The 17,613-nt window shown below is 35.3% G+C and overlaps 1 protein-coding gene across 1 annotated transcript; it reads right to left on the bottom strand.

The window, feature by feature from the left end:
* Nucleotides 1-3,161: 3,161 nt before the first annotated feature.
* On the bottom strand, nucleotides 3,162-5,218 carry LOC145035701 (uncharacterized). The gene is made up of 3 exons (XM_078984208.1): nucleotides 4,656-5,218; nucleotides 3,796-4,448; nucleotides 3,162-3,685 (listed from the first exon to the last, which is right to left on the bottom strand). The coding sequence occupies exons 1-3, from the start codon at nucleotides 5,216-5,218 to the stop codon at nucleotides 3,162-3,164; spliced, it is 1,740 nt and encodes a 579-aa protein (XP_078840334.1).
* Nucleotides 5,219-17,613: the final 12,395 nt, after the last annotated feature.

Here is a 17,613-nt window from a genome sequence, read left to right as displayed (position 1 = left end):
AAATTGGCTAAGTAGTTTAGCAATAGTTTCTTTGGGTTAAAAACACAAATTTTGGGCCTAAAATGTGAAAAATGCAAAAATAAGGGCCCAAATCGACATGTCACAGATTCTGATGGATGAAGTGTGCCAAAACAGTTTTCATAAATAAATTTCTGGAAATATACTCATTTAGGGGACTAAAAACATAAATTTTAAGCTTAATGGGTTAAAAATGTAACTTTCGGCCCAATAAGGCCCATTATGCGAATTTTTCTGTTTTGGAGGGCCAAAACTGTAACTTTCTGTAAAACAGTGGACTATAAGTGTTCCAACTCCTTTTCAAAGGTTTAAAATGCTTTTTAAATTTAAAAAGGACCAAAGTTGCAAAAATTTTCCAAATTGGGCCAAAATTGTAAAAATTGCGAAAAGAAGGGGTTAAAACCGTGAAAACTGCATTTTCAAGGACTTAAACTGTTTTTATGAAAAATATGTTGAAAAATATTAATTTCAATAATTTTTGGTGTTAAAATGTCAAGAAAAATAGTTTAAGGACTAAACCGGGAAGTATTTAATATAAAGGGTTGAAAATGTAAATTTTACAAATGATGAGGGGCTGAAAACAGGAATATTTCAAGGCTAGTTCAATATACCCAATTTGATCAAATGATGGCACCACGACTATCAACGGAATACAATACATTACAATACCAAAAGTCGTTGCTAAACGAATTGGCTCGGTCTCGAGCCAATAGAAATCTACAACTACTAACACTACGACACTACAATTCATACAAGTAACGTTTGGTTATACATACACATGCGAGTGTGCACAGACGTCTATGCACCATCTTTGGGCCCCACAAGTGTAAAATCTTGTTCGTTGAGCCTAGCTAGCCCAATGACCTGATCTTAAGGCCCGAAGACATTTTTTTTTACGGAGTGTTGGGTTTTACCGATCCGACACAACGTAAATGGACTTTCAATGGCTTGTATACCACCGGTCCCCAAGGGTCCTTTGGTCTTGCTAGTAAGGTCTACATTTCATGCGAGGCGGGTCTGGGACCCCTCGTACATTTTATCCCCAACCGGCTAATGGAGTTACCGGGGTCTTCGTGACCTCTTTCTCTTCGGATGTGGGACTTCACCTAGTCAGGGCGATTGGATAACGCGATTAGTATTGACGACGCCTTCGGAGTCGTTAGTATAACTATAAACTGGGCGTTTGTGTAACGCGGGTTTGTAGTAAATAATCCTGCTCGAAAACCTTCCAACGTCGCCTGGGACTGACACTATATGCTATGCAATGGTTTCAATGTAACATCACGTAATTCAAGGAACTAGGAGAACATCGGGTTTTCCTAGGGTTTTCAATACGAACTGATTTGAAATGCATACATTTTCAATGAACATTTTTTTTACAAGTATAGAAACGAACAAGCATACCTATGGATCTTCACAAACGTTTTCGAAAACTTATCTTTTCAGAAAATATCGGATTTTCTGGTGGTTTATCAAACAATACAAACATTCGATTTCAAACACTACTTATGAACTCACCAACATTTCATATGTTGACGTTTTTTTCAAAATACTTGTATTCTCAGGGAGCCAGTGAATCAAGGGAAATCATATCCAGTGACGGTTGCGGTTTATTTTTGTATGAATCGAACAACTTAATTTTTGGGGAATGTAATGTTTAAACAATGTATGTTATGTAAACACTACTGGTTGTACTATGTTGATGAATGGTGACGAATGTTGTTATGTTTCATATATATTCAATGTTATGGTATTCAATTGAGTCACGACAGCCCCCGGACGTTTCCGCCGTCTGGTTCGGGGGTGTGACAAATACCTTCTAGGAAGCTTTTAAGCCATTCAGCTTCTTCAGCAGCTTTATCTAAAGCAACAAACTCTGCTTCCATTGTAGAATGAGTATTCACAGTTTGCTTAGATGATTTCCAAGAGATAGCAACTCCACCAAGAGTGAACACATATCATCTTGTGGATTTTGCCTCGGAAGTATTGGAAATCCAATTTGCATCACAATACCCTTCAAGAACAGGAGGATATCTCGTGTAATGCAATCCATAATTCATTGTATGCTTTAAATATCTAAGCACTCTCATTAATGCATACCAATGATCTTTCCCAGGATCGTGGGAGAAGCGGCTCAATCTACTTACACTATATGCCAAGTCCGGTCGTGTACAATTCATAATATACATTAAGCTACCTAGAACTTGAGTATATTCTAACTGAGCTACAATATCACCTTTATTCTTCTTTAGATGACTAGAAGCATCAAATGGGGTGACCACCGGCTTGTCATCATAATGTCCAAACTTCTTGAGTACACTTTCAATATAATGGGACTAAGTAAGAGTGTAACCATCTTGTCTTCTTTGAACTCTTACACCAAGGATCACATCTACTTCTCCCAAGTTATTCATGGAAAAGGAGGAGTGTAGTATTTTCTTGGTTTGATTGATCACATCCAAATTAGTACCCATTATAAGCATATCATCCACATACAAGCATATGATGACATAAGCATTCTTGTATTGTTTGACATAAACACATTTATCACATTCATTTATTCTAAATCCATTAGAGAGTAATGTGTTGTCAAATTTCTCATGTCATTGCTTTGGAGCCTATTTTAGTCCATAAAGTGATCTAACTAACTTACAGACTTTGTTTTCTTGACCTTTAACCACAAACCCTTCATGTTGATTCATATATATATATATATATATATATATATATATATATATATATATATATATCTTCATCTAGTTCACCATACAAGAAGGCAGTTTTCACATCCATTTAGTGTATTTCCAAATTGTGAATGGCTGCAATTGCTTCTAATGTGCGAATTGATGTAATTCCTGTAACAAGTGAATAGGTGCCAAGGAAGTCTTAACCCTCCTTTTGACAACACCCTTTCGCTACTAGACAAGCTTTGTACTTCTCAATGGTACCATCAGGTCTAAACTTCTTCTTGAATATCCATTTGTGTCCAATTGGTTTTTGCCCAGGTGGTAAATCTACCAATTTCCAAGTGTTATTCTGCACAATGGAGTCAATCTCACTTTTGATTGCTTTTTTCCAAAAGGGAGCTTCAGAAGAATCCATAGCATCCTTATAAGTTTATGGTTCTTTATTCACTACATAGGTTATGTAATAGGTCCAAAATCTTTGGCTATTTTGTCCCGTTTTCTTCTTCTGGCTTCTAAGTTGTCTTCTTGAACCTTTGAAGAATTCTCTTCATTTGATTGTAAGCTTTTGTCTGGAATGGTATCATTCAGTCCATCATCTAGAGGTCTTTTCCTAGAGCAAGTAACCTCTTTCCCTTTATCCTTAAAATGAACATTATTTTCAAAGAATTCAGCCTCTGCTAATTCCATGATGGTTTGGTTATGGATATCATCAACATGTGATTTATACACAAGAAACCTATAGGCTGCACTATTCATGGCAGGGCCAAGATAGACGCAATCTATGGTTTTTGGTCCAAGTTTAGTCCTCTTAGGAAGAGGTACTTGTACCTTAGCAAGGCAACCCCACACTTTCATCCTTTTGTAAGAGGGTAACCTCCCTTTCCACATATGATAGGGTGATTTATCACTCTTTTTATGAGGAATTCTATTAAGTATTGAATTTTTTGCAAGACATGCTTCTCCCCACAGATTATGTGCTGCTTTAAAAGTAATTAACATTGAATTAATCATGTTTTCAATGTTCTATTCTTTCTTTCTGCCACTCCATTTTGTTGAGGAGTGTATGGAGCAGTTGTTTGATGTACAATACCATTTAAAGAATAGAATTCAGCAAAGTGTTTGGATTCATATTCTCCACCTCGATCAGCCCTTAGAATTTTGATCTTTTTGTCAAGTTGATTTTCAACTTCAGCCTTGTAATTCTTAAAGGAACTCAAGGCTTCATCCTTGGTATTTAACAAATAAATATAGCAATACTTGCTGCAATCATCAATAAAAGAAATATAATAACTCTTTCCTCCTCTTGTAGGTGTTGCTCTAAAATCACATAGGTCAGAGCGGATTAAGCCAAGTATTTCATTAGATTTTTCAACTGATTTATGAGGATGTTGTGAAAATTTTGATTCAACACAAACCTCACATTTTATATTTTTGTCTAATGAACATTTTGGTAACATGCCAAGTTTTGCCATTCTTTGAATAGAGTGAAAATTGACATGTCCCAAACGAGAATGCCACAAAAATGAAGGATCATGCATATACATAGAAGAGGCGCTAGTAGTGTCCATTATTGCATTGGCATTAACATTTGTTATATCATTGTTTGGTGTTTCAACACCATAGTACAAAGGTAAGACATTGACTTTGAAGAGACCCTCACTAAGGTATCCATTTCCAACATACATCCCACCTTTGGTGAGAACAAACTTATCAGACTCAAATACAAGTTTGAATCCCTTATTACTAAGAATAGGACCAGAAATCAAATTCTTAGTAATTTCAGGAACATGCAAGACATCACATAAAACAAGTTCTTTTTCAGAAGTCAATTATAGTTTCACTTTTCCCTTTCCTTCAATTTTTGCAGTAGAGCCATTCCCCATAAACATTGGTTCAAAATCCGAGACTTTATGGTATGTAGAAAATATGGTTCGGGAGTTGAAAATGTACCTTGTGGCTCCAGTATCAATCCACCAATCCACAAAATTGCTAACCATGTTGGTTTGAATCACAACAACAAATTGATTTGGTGATTCAACCATATTGGCTTGACCAGAATTTCCTCCACCAGAATTGCTACCATTGTTTCCATTGTTCCCACCATTGTTTGCTCCATTATTTCCTCCTTGACCCCTCCTGAATCTGCAATCTTTGGCCTTGTGTCCAGTTTTGCCACAAGCATAGCATGGACCAGAATTCTTCTTGAAATTCTTCTTGTTTGGGCCATGGTTTTTGCCATCTTTTGAGGAATTTTTGGAGCCTTTCTTCCATTTATTGTTGTTGTGCTTAGTCCTTGAAGTACTTTCTTCTCCAACAAAGTTTGCACTTGGTTCCAAGGAATTTGCATCTGCCTTCTCATTCAATCTGTTATCTTCTTCCACACGAATTCTCAACACAAGTTGCTCAAAACTCTTGTCATCAGTTAAGTGTTTAAGATATAGTTTGAAATTCTTCCAAGAAGGAGGAAGTTTTTCAATGATTGAACCAACAATAAAGTTAAAGTTTCTACCCATACCTTCAACTTCAAGATCATGTGCAATGACTTGAATTTCCTCCACTTATTTGAGGATAGATTTGGTATCCACCATCTTGAAATTCATGAACTTTCCAATCACAAATTTCTTGGAACATGTCACTTCTGTTTTGTATTTCTTTTCCAGTGATTCCCATATCTCTCTTATAGTAGTGATGGTAGAGTAGATATCATAGAGGGAATCATCCAGGGCATTTAGAATATAATTTCTGCAATCATATTCATTTGTGTTCCAAGTTTCCACAGCCCTTTGATGTTCTGCTAATTGGGTTGCAGTGGGTGGTGTTGTTCCTTTTGTAGTGATTACACTAGTAGGAGGAGAGGGAGAATCATCAGTGAGAACATTGGAAACATCAAGATTTGTTAGATACAACAACATCTTTTGTTGCCATCTCCGAAAATCTGAGCCTTTGAATTTCTCAGGATTTTCCACATGTGTTTTCATGATGTAATTTTGATCCATTCTTCACTCTTGGGTTTCTGTCTTAGATTGTTATGACAGAAGTATACAATTAACAAACTAATTGAAATAAAACAAACGAAATTGAAATATATATATATATATATATATATATATATATATATATATATATAAGAATCAATTTACAGAAAACATACTCATATGATGATTACATAGGAAATTTAATCACGAAATTGTACAGATTGAGGCTTTCTTTGTAGTGTCCTAAGATAGAAATTTCCCTGGTAGGGATCTATCAAGAGGATACAACCATCAACCAAGAACTTCTCTTGATTCTGATGAAATTCTCTATGTTCCCTTCATTGTATGTGGAGAACGAAATTATATGAGGAATCTGTGTGTGTTTTTTTTAACCCGAAATCTGGTCTTTGGTGATCTATTTATATATATATATATATATATATATATATATATATATATATATATATATATATATATATATATATATATATATATATATATATATATATATATATATATATATATATATATAGATTGACTGGTTTTCCCTCCAAAACTGTTAACTGAAAATAACTTTCAAAACAGTTAAAACGAATTTAACAGATTTTTAATATATAATAAAAGTCAAAATCGGAATTAATATATATATATATATATATATATATATATATATATATATATATATATATATATATATATATATATAATTGTAACTAGTCAATGAGACCCCAAGAGCCCCAAGGCCTAAGGCCAATCTTTGACCATTAAATATATATATTAATCTAAGCTTTCAGGACCAATTTGACTAGTCCAATCACCCAATCCAGCCCAATCCCTCTAGTCCAAGCCTTTGCTCTAATTAGTAAACAACTAGTAGAAGGTTTTTTAAGGGAGTATAAGTTTCCTCTTTCTTCCAATGTGGGAGAAGTCCCAAAGAGAGTGTTTTCCATCTAACAAAGTTCCAACATGGGTAACCACGACCAAATTGGTTTTTGGCATTGTTGTCACAAAATACCTATAGATAGTGACCTATATATGGAGCAATTAGATGTGAGGAATGTCTTCTAGCATGGGTGGCCTTGAATATGAAATCTATATGGAAAACGGAAGGCTTTCAACTTATTGTAATAGAAAAACTTGGTGTGCAAGTTAAATAAAAGCATATATGAGTTGAACTTCAAGGTGGTTGTACTTGTAGTTCATAAATTTATGTAGAGAAAAGGTACATAAGATGTGAGGTGCATCATTATTACTACCTAAAATAGATAGGCCCTGTTATATCATCCTCTTAATGTATGTGGTTGGCATGTTAGTAGTTGGATCAAACATGTGCGATATCAACATATTATGGAAGTGGTTGCCTAGAGAGTTTAATACGAAGGAGTTGGCAATTGCCAAGTAAATTTTTACCCCGAGCATAGTCAAAGACAAAGCTGTTGACACTCTAAAACTTTCCCAACAAAAATACATCATGAAAGTCTTAGCGAAAACAAGCATTGTACATGCTAAGGCCACAAGTACACCTTCAACGAGTCATTTGAGACTTTTAAAGAAGCAATTCACAAAGAAAGATGAAGACTAAAAAGAAATTGCAAAAGTCCCTTATACCTCAATAGTTGATAGTCTAACGTGTGTTATGGTATGTATTAGAACAAATATTGTTTATGAAGTGGAAGTTCTTAGCATGTTTATGTCAAATACAGCCAAGGAGACTTGGAATGAGTCAAGTGGTTTCTACATTGTTTTTGTAACGTCGCAAAATACCGATAAATTTTTTTATTGTTTTAAATAAGTCAAAACCATTTATTTATTATTCCAAAAGATAATTAGAGTAAAAGTATTTTCAAAACATCAGAGTAAAACCATAAATAGTTAATGCGAAATGAATCTCCAGTGGATGCAGTGTTGTAACATCCCGACTCCCAGGTATAATTTTAAAAACTTTATATTCATTATATTGATTGAACTCGACGAGTTCGAGGCCCCAACTCATCGTGTCGAACCTAGTTAGCCCTCGTGGTTTACAATTTCTACTCGACGAGTAAGAGGACCCCAACTCGACGAGTAAAGGCTATGCATCGAAACCCTAAGTTTTTGGGTTTGCACCCTATTTAAAGAGCTTATGGGCCGTTTCTAGTCTCCCTCAGTGTCAATATAGCTACAGGAAACCCTAGATCAAGTTCAAAACCCCCATTATGTGTTGAGATCTTGAAAGGTGTTATTTGTTGATTTTGGAAGGGAAACTTGAAGAGTGAGGAGCTTGGATCGAAAAGAAGGAAGTGGATCTGTCATCTACATCGTTTTGGCAACCAATTTGAGGTAAAAAGCTAATACCTTGACCCTTTCATGCTTAGATCTTCTTCTATGGACATTTTTTTTCATTTTTGGTGCTTAATGGTCCACTCTTAGGTTTAGGCTTGTCACAAGGACATGGTCTCAGATCTAGATTCCTCTAGGCCCCAAATTCATAAAACTTTCAACTTTATCTTGTATTGTCCTCTCACCATTCCTTAAACCTCATCCAAGACTTGGGTTTGGTGTTTTAAGCCTTTAAGTGTTGGATTAGTGTTTAAGTCCATAACTATATTTGGTATGTACTTGACCCGACTCTGCATGGTCCATTTGGGTTGCATGGCATCATGCATTTGGATAGACTAAAATGATAGAAATAACACTTAAGGTTTGGTAATATTTTATAAGTTCTAATATATTAATAAGATTATTTAATTAGTATTGATCAAGAATTAATTTGGAATTAATTAAGTGATCAAAAGGAGACTATTTAAATATATGGGTTGATTGTGTAAATCATCCATACTTTTATAGTAGGCCAATGCTCCATGGAGTATCAAGTTGGGCTAAAACCCATTGGATGCTCCATGAATGCTCCATGGTGTTTGGTACCCATGGATCATGGAAATGAAAGGCCATGACAATTAGGGTTTACATGGTGTAACCCTAATTGTGCAACACTATATAAGTATCTTATTCAAGTCAAAATCGGCCACCATGAGAGACTATGAACGAATGGTGAGGGCTAGCCGATTTCATGAAGTGTATCATTTCTCTGTAAGTTATTCCAAGTGCATTTGATGTTTTTTGAACCATTTAAGGTGTCATACTTGGGGCACTAGGCTCTCAAGCTTCATGGAGTTAAGCTACATCAACAAGGTATGTATTTCTATCTAGTTTATTATTCAAGTATTAAAAGATTGTATGCTAGTTAGGGTAATACCTTGGAATATTCATATTTGCATGTATACTAGAGAAAACATAGATCCAAGGTATTTAGGGTTGCATGTACACTTAAGAGTCTTTGAATGCTCAAAATTCAACATTAAGACCTTGCATGCACGTAAAGTTTGCAACTTTACGCGGTAACTGTGCCTAAGATAGTTGGATCTACAATTTGGAGCTTTGGGGTAGCTTGAAAATTGCTGAATGAGAAATGGACCGAAGGGACTCTATGAGTTGCAAGGTCAACTCGAAAAGTTAAATGAATATTGGATGTTTTTGGTTTCTGCATGGACTTGGCGAGTCAGTGAGATGACTCGACAATTTAGTTAGGATTTTCCTGACATTTGGACACCGCATGGACTCAACGAGTTTTCTGGAAACTCGAAGAGTCAACAAGGGTTTTCACGATTTCTTGAGTTCTAGAAGGACTCGAAGAGTCAATGGGCTACACTCGACGAGTTAGGTCAACATAGGCTGTTGACCTTGACCATTGACTTTGACTTTGACCAAGGGTAGTCCAGTTTGATTTCTGGGGGTATTTTAGTAATTTGGGAATTTATGAAAGTGAATCATTGGTGAATGTAGGTGGTTGAGTTTGGAGACGTATTTGGGGAGTTTGACATTTATCATCCTAAGTTACTTGTGAAGTGAGTTTTCTTCACTATACTAATGGGTCGAAGGCATGAAGGCTGGCCCATTGGATTGATATCCTAGTAGTTTTTGATATGTCAAGTATGAGTTAGATATGCTTGCTAGTTTGATATGCTAGTCACATAGATCTGTAGGACCACCTGCGATAGTATCTAATTATTTGTATGTGTATTTATTTGTTACATGTCGACATGTTGTGTTGGGTGGGTTGAGGTTATACTGCTCCGTGCGGTAGCCAACAAATCCTGGAGTATGCCAGATATGCACCGAAGGCCGGACAAGGCATGCTAGAATCATACTGAGGATTCCTGAGCCTTCTAGATACGAGCTGAGGGCAGGATAGGGCATGCTAGAATCGTACTGTGGGCTAATTTTTGTATTTCAGTCCAAGGACTAAGTGAGTAATTTGGACATAAGATGTGGGCCCAAGTGGCAAGCTAGACTTATGTTGTGGGTTTGGGAGCAAGCTAGACATAAGATGGGGTCCAGTTGGGCAAGCCAAACTCATACTGTGGGCTCGGTGGTAATCCAGTTTGTATTGCTTCAGACCCAGTACATGCTGTTATTTTCTATGTATCGGTATTTTGGGGAAACTCACTAAGCTTCGGCCTTACAGTTTTGGATTTTGTTTCAGGTACTTTAGATGATCGTTGGAAGTCGATGGTATTATCGTACACCTCCATGCATTTTATGAAATTGTTTATGGGATACTCTGATATGGAACCATTTTAAAAGCAAATTTGCAATAATTGTTGTTTTTTGAATGATTTAAAAAGGTGTAAATTGACATGATTTTTATTGAAGTTACAAGTTGGTAACTGAGCCTTGGTTTGAGAGAATTGGATGAAGACTTGCGTGAATCCAGTCTCAAATCAAGGAAAGGATTTTTAAAATGGTTTTCAATTGGTTTTCAAAATACTAAAGGAGGATGCAGAGTGTACGATCAGCTTGAGCTAGTAAGCAGACCCAAAAATTGTTGGGTTTTAGGTACTATAACACTCTTATGGTACACATACAACCCTAATAGCTTTGGATCTAAGTTTTCTCTAGTTATGCATGCAACAAAATTTGTAAAGCATGAAGCCTACTACTAGCATACAATTTGACATATAAATCATAAAAGTAAGTTAGAAGATTACCTCTTGTTGTAGCGTGTTCTATTTTGGCCTATAAGGCTTAGTGTCTCAAATGTTGCACCTCTAATGGAATCACAGGACACCATGAACAATTAGAGAACAAAGAAAGAGAAGTTATGAAGCTCAAAATTTTCCATCTCTTGCAATTTCACTCTTATGTCCAATTTTGGCTAAAGGGGTTACACATATATAGTTTGGAATTTCTAAGGTTTAACTAATAAACCCTAGTCCATTTACTTAAGCCTTTAAGCAATCCAATAATCCATATGATGGGCCTTATGGACTAAGTCTTCATGGACTCCCACATAGAATTAATCCATCCTAATCAATATGGATCATTGGTCCAAATTGTAAATATTAATGATGGACTTAAACAGTCCTCGTTAATTTAATTAGTCTCTTTTGATGACTAAATTAATTCCAAATTAATTCTTGATCAATACTAATTAAAAATATGATTTCTCTATTAATATATTATACTTATAATATATTAGTAAATCATAAATAACCTCTTTCTCAAATATCCATTCTATCAGATTGTTCTAGTGAATGTAACCCAAAAGGACCATGCTACTCTTGGGTCAAATACATATCAATTATATTTATAGGCTGAGACACCTAATCGAACTGTCTCCCACTTGGATAAGTCTAATAACTATAACTACAAGTACAACTTTAAAACCCGACTAGCAATCGTAGCTCTTAAAAGCTGCTGTCAAACTCTGGCGCGTCCTTTAGGTAAGGGATCATATATTCCTCCATTCTAGATATCGTATGGACATGAGACATGGATTATAATCATTCTCTCTGTCCATGTTTTGTTTCTTGATTTCCAATTTATGACGACTGACTAATTGAACAAATCAAATCAGTCCAGGCTTGGCCAAGCACTTAGGGTTGTCATCACTAAATCATTGAGGGGCCACCAAATCTCGCTTTTAACCCACATTGAGTAAAAGGAATGGATAAACTTCGATTCATATGCGTGCTCAATTTACTCATCAAATCACACACAATGATACATTTTATAACACTAAGTTACCAGTGCATTTACATATCATCAATGTGCAACTGACTTGTAAACTGCAACTCATATATCTTCGTTTCAAGAATATAAGATATTATCATCTCATGATCACTCGTGATAAAATCCATGAAGTGATTATATGAGTGTGGGTTTATTCCAATACTCAAATCTTATTACAAGAGCACTCATGAATGTTTGTAGCATACTTTACAATTCCTAACACCTTAGACAATTTTACAAAAACCCATTCATGACAGTCTACATTCATAACCAACTTCCAAAGTATGATCGACATTGGATAGTTTGAATAATCTTATTATTCGGGAGGTCAAAACATGCTAGGTGAAATACAAGAGTAATCGAATTCAATATGGTCTCAAAACTTTTGAATATAAATATAAAACCTTTAATTTAATCACCATATTAATTACACATTATTCATTGTATAATGTTTGGATTTATCAACTTAATACTTGAATTAGAATAATAGTTATCTCATGCTCCAAGCATGCACACTATGTTTATCTATGGTCCTTACTATGTGAGATAGATCAATTGAAAACATTTCAATGATGCTCATTTCACAATTCCAAATCCTTATTGCAAGTGTAAGAAAACCAAATTCTTGTCACTGTTAGAATGTGTTAGATTCTAAACTATCATGCAGTATTACCTTTTGTAATGTCATGGTACTAAAGTCATAGAGACTTTGCAACCAATATTACAAAGTATTCCTTTGGAAATAGTTACAAAATAATTCCATGGAAGTGAAGTCTCAATTTCAAAGTACATTCCTTTGAACATCCTTCTTGCATAAAAGTTTCTAACTTCCACATAGATTCATAATATCTAATCCCAATATGGAAGCATTTCCATATTTTCCGTATGATAACTCATTATTAATAGAATCATGTCTATTCATAATAATGCCTATATGGTCCATTCATTACTATACTACCAGCTTCAAGCTATCAATCCTTAGCTTACCTTAGATTTCCCTTGACAGTTGTTTAACTACTTTAATCATATTTGGTTCTGGTCCTATTTCCCTCTTAATACCCTTGGCATTCGGAAAATTCAGAACACATGAATATTATAGCATATGCAATCGATCCTATACCCAAAACATATGGGATACGACTCATTGTGTTTTACATAAAGACATGATACTTGACCATTCATTTGCTATAATATTTCCATACATAGAATTTCCAATGTTGAAGCTTTCCAACATGGTATTCATATGTATATGTATGTATATATATATATATATATATATATATATATATATATATATATATATATCCTTGACTAAATAAGATTAAAATCTCAATCTAAGCTTTTAGATTTGAAATGAAGTATGAGTTCCTCTCCATTAATTATAGCAAAACTACTTTTCAAACTCTGCATTGTTTTCTGTAATTAACATTGCTAATTCGCAACACTTAATGTAATAAATGTGCTCCCACTAGTATAATAATTACGTTCTTATTAGCATAACACTTATGCTCCCTCTAGTTAAGGACTTCTAAAAATCAATTCTTATTGACTTTCATACCAAAGTTCAGATTTCTGATACAAGATGCTTCGATAAGACATTATCTAGGGTTCTCAAACTCATACACCTTTCCTTAGATAGCTCACATGTGTATCTAGCCAATTTCAGAACTTACAGTAATAAGTCTCAAATGTTTAGACCTTTTTCCATATTTCACAATTTGAACTATGAAGAGGGATGCCGTAATCATAATAAAATTTCAGAATGTGAAATCCTAAAAGCTATCTTCTTAAAATCTACTTAGTGAAAATGTTTCCTCACAATCATTTTCATGAAGTAGAGAGAAACCTTTTTCACTTAGATAAAGGTATATGTGTTCCTATCCATGTGAATTTGTCATAACCATAATCACAAGACAAGGTTAGTGACAAATCCAAACTCATATGGACTGAACTTGTTCAATCTTAATATCTTGCCACCTGGCAGCACAAGAGCATACCATTGCTTCCAGGTTGTTTTGCAAACAATTGAGAACTCATAGAACTCACATGCGTAGTCAACTTAACTGGAATGGGCACATAAACAAGAATATATCAATACAATAGGTTACAAACCTTAAGTCGTGTGCTAGTGATAAACAATAGGTTTATTCTTGATTAGTTCTTGAAACTTTTCAAGATATTTAAGACCCCCACCGAACTCTTGACATATAAGATTCTTTGGTCAAGAACCATTTTTTGATAAATAAATATTCATGAGTTAGTGTGGTTTCTTATCATTAATGACACTTCATACAATTGGTCCTAGTTGGTTTCTGTTTTATTCAAAACGTCACAACTACCAATTTCAAATGTGCTACAAACCTACATAAGATATGTCACTCAAGTCATAATATTGGAGAACAATTAGAAGACACAATTTTTGAACGAAGTATGACTCACCTTAATTGATTTAACCATTTCAAAAATTCCCGATTCCCCTTCTTAGTCATACAAATGCACTAAGGTGTCCTTAGAGGATCGATTGTGATATGGTTTTCATAATCATTAAAAAGATCATAAAACATCATACTAAAGTATTCTCTTTTCCTTTCAGATTGGAGAAACCTTTAATCTTTCTGCATGTTTGATTCTTTTTATTCGTTCTTCTTTACATTGAAAATGATTCAGAACCACACTTAATATTGTAAGCATAAGCATATTTACTAACTTTAGTATATCATGACAAATAGTCTTATTGTTCTTTGTGGTGGACCTGATCAGTGCACAACCCAGTTTACCCGATCCCCTAGTCCTTCATTTGACTAACATATACATGTGAACAAAGAATTAGTCCTAATTTCCCAAAGATGAAGGTTCATATTCATCATACGATGGAAATCGCATGATTCCAAGTTCCTATCCTATTGAACCTCGGGTGATGAGAATCTTTCCTTATTTGGTAAATTTTGACCCTACCACAATCAAAAGAATCAAATCCATTTTCCAATATTGCTAACAATAGAAATATACAAACATTAATTTTCACAAATGCCATTACAAGGATAAATATAAAATAAGACAAAAAATAAAATTTTTCTTTATTTATAAAATGTAGAATACTTGTCCTTACAATGCAATTACAAATGAAAACTATGTTATTACATATTCCTAAGCAACCTTTCATAACTCCTAGTAGCAGCTCACAAATCTGATCATCAAACCATGCGATAGAAATTCATCTCTTCGCGACTAGACTCAGCTTACTCTTCCTTTAAGCTTCCTTTCTTTTTTTTTTCGATCTTATAAACTCATCAAAATGCAATCTTGTCGCATCATGTATTAAGAATCTACAAATCATGAACTTAACAGAGTTAGATAATGGACTTACCTGAAACAGAGTCAAACATTTGGACTTTACCATCCTTGTGGTCCTTTAGGTAGATACAATAGCCTGTCAACGAATTGCCTTTCTCTTGGAAATAGAAGCAAATGGACTCTTTTGGAATGGTACATAGGACAATCACAGACTTAGCCTTTACCTTTCCCTTAGAAAGAGAAACCTTTTCTGGACTTCCAATGTTTCCATTGCCAATGTCCATGGAAGTTTGGGAAGTAGATCTTCCAATAAAATTTGCTTTATAAGTACGCCAAATCATTGTTGATTCAGCAACAACAAGAAAATATGTTAGATCAATAAGGGTCATATCATGATATCCCATATAATAGCCTTTAAAGAACCAGCTATATGACTTAGGAAGTGATTGAAGAACCAAGTCAACAACCAACTTCCTTGAAACAACGATACCCAACATTCCTAGGCTGTCAATGTGTGAATTAATCTCCAAGATATATGCACATACATACCTTCCATATTAGTGTTTTCTTGCCAGTAGGTTTTAAGTAACCTTGAACTTTTCAAGTCTTTGAAGATTTGGGTTAGGGAGAATTATTGGAGGAGGTGGAGGAAATTAAACATGATATCCATTTACACGATCCAGTCGTGGGACATCATGTAAAAACAATCACATGTGATTTATATGATAACTGGCATGTTTAACTTGTATCCCCCCTAAAAGCATGTAAAAACATTTAAAAGGTTAATTTAGGGGTATGAACTCACCTGATGTAAGTGGATCCGACGAAGGTTCCGGTTGGGTGTTCGGTGTCAAGTAAAGACTTAAACACACTTAGTGACCTATTAACATATGATGACATATGTTTACATACAATTAGTAAATATAATACTAATTAAACATGTATACGCATCCTAAAGTGCGGAAAACACTTTGATTAAGTGCTTGGAGTGTCCCGGGTAACATTTCAGGGTGTGTATAGCTTAGATAGGGAGTTTACTCTTCAAGATTAAACTCTTTATAGAGTTCACAGCCCTGGGAGAAACTCCCCATGAGTTTACGGCTGTAAACTCATGGTGAGGGTGTTCTAGGATGCCAAAATGTCTTATCACTCAAGGAATTAGGTTAGACTCAAATCTAGGGCTTATGAAGGGTTTAAGGCCTCACATGGACCATTTTTGGGAGTTTACAGCAGTAAACATGGAGTTTATGGCCGTAAACACATACTCACCCTTTCCTTTTGTGTTTTGAGGTTTAAAATGGTAGAGAATTAAGTTCTATGCATTTTTCCAAGACAAATGGGGAGTTTAGGCCATCATTTGGGCACCTTTTAGGAGTTTATGGCCCATGGACCTTTCCTAGGGGGTTTACGGCCGTAAACTCCTATTTCCTTGGATTTATTGAAGTTTAAACCCTTTACATTCATGGGATTGCTTCTAGACATTTTTACAAGGCCATAGGAGATGTTTGAGGTCATTTCTAACACCTTAAAAGGTGTTCACGGCCCTTGAAGAGGGGTTTACTCTCCACATCATAAGGTTTTGGTGTTCTACGCTCGAAGGTGTAAGTCCACAAGTCATATGTAAGACTTTGGGGTAGTTTGGAGGGGTTTTGGGGCTCAAAAACCCCACTTAAGGGTGTTCACGGTCCAAGAGTGTTCTTGGGCGGTAAACACGTAATCTTGCCCCCATTTGGTGTCTTAAACACGAATTTGTATGTTATCTAAGCTATACAACAGGTTAGGGTAGATTACTTACTCGTTTGGGGCTCGAAACAGATGTTTTTGGCTCGAAAACAAGTTGTAGAGAGAGAGTGTAGAGAGAGAGTGAAAAAGTATCAAATGGAATCCACTCTCCCTTATATAGGGGTTTGAATTGGGGCTCAGTGGAAATCTACCCGATACTGCTGTTAAACGGGGCTTTTGGTCGCACCCGATTAAACGGTCGTATTTTTGACTTGGTTGAAACTAAAAATTTCAAAGGATTCTTGTGGTGTTTCTAATTTATTTCAACTCTTACCAAGTCATTATAAATGTCCCAAATTTAATTAACCTCTTCAAAAAAGGTTAACGGACAACTGATAAAAAGCGAGGCTTATTAACGGAAGAAGGCGTTAAAAATGACAAAATAAATTTCGGGTTGTCACATCATCCCCCCGTTAGAGGGAGTTTTGTCCTGAAATTCAGATTTATGCAAGGAAGTAGGTATGAGTGACCGAGCAAAGGTAGGATGGTACTTCCTATTCGGTTTGCCTTGCACTCCCAAGTGATCTCTGGCCTGTGACTGTCATTCCAAAAAAAAAACCTTCACCTATGGGATGTGGATTTCGTCTCGTGTAGTTAGCGATTTCCTACAGGTATGTCTACGAAGTTAGGGTTCTCAATGGTTTCTATCAAGATGAGTGGGATTCAAAGAGTTACGTTGGACAAACACTTATCACGTCTAAGAAATGGATTGATCTGGTGTGAAACTTGTGGAATATCCGAAAGTAGTAATGGTCTGATAAGGGTTGGACCAATCTCCATAAAGGATCTCGGATGGTCCAAAGCTC

The sequence above is a fragment of the Lactuca saligna genome, chromosome 3, assembly GCF_052625555.1.
Source record: "Lactuca saligna cultivar CGN05327 chromosome 3, ASM5262555v1, whole genome shotgun sequence".
NCBI lineage: Eukaryota > Viridiplantae > Streptophyta > Magnoliopsida > Asterales > Asteraceae > Lactuca > Lactuca saligna.
Note: the sequence above shows the minus strand (reverse complement) of the source record. Positions and strands in the feature narration are given on the sequence as shown.

Excerpts from the sequence above, each read along its gene's own strand:
- LOC145035701 (XM_078984208.1), bottom strand. The coding sequence starts at position 5,218 with ATGGGTAGAAACTTTAACTTTATTGTTGGTTCAATCATTGAAAAACTT. Across the intron at positions 4,449-4,655 it reads ATTGATACTGGAGCCACAAG|TAATAAGGGATTCAAACTTG; the intron begins GTACATTTTCAA and ends TCCTATTCTTAG. Across the intron at positions 3,686-3,795 it reads TGAATTCTATTCTTTAAATG|CAGCACATAATCTGTGGGGA; the intron begins GTATTGTACATC and ends TTACTTTTAAAG.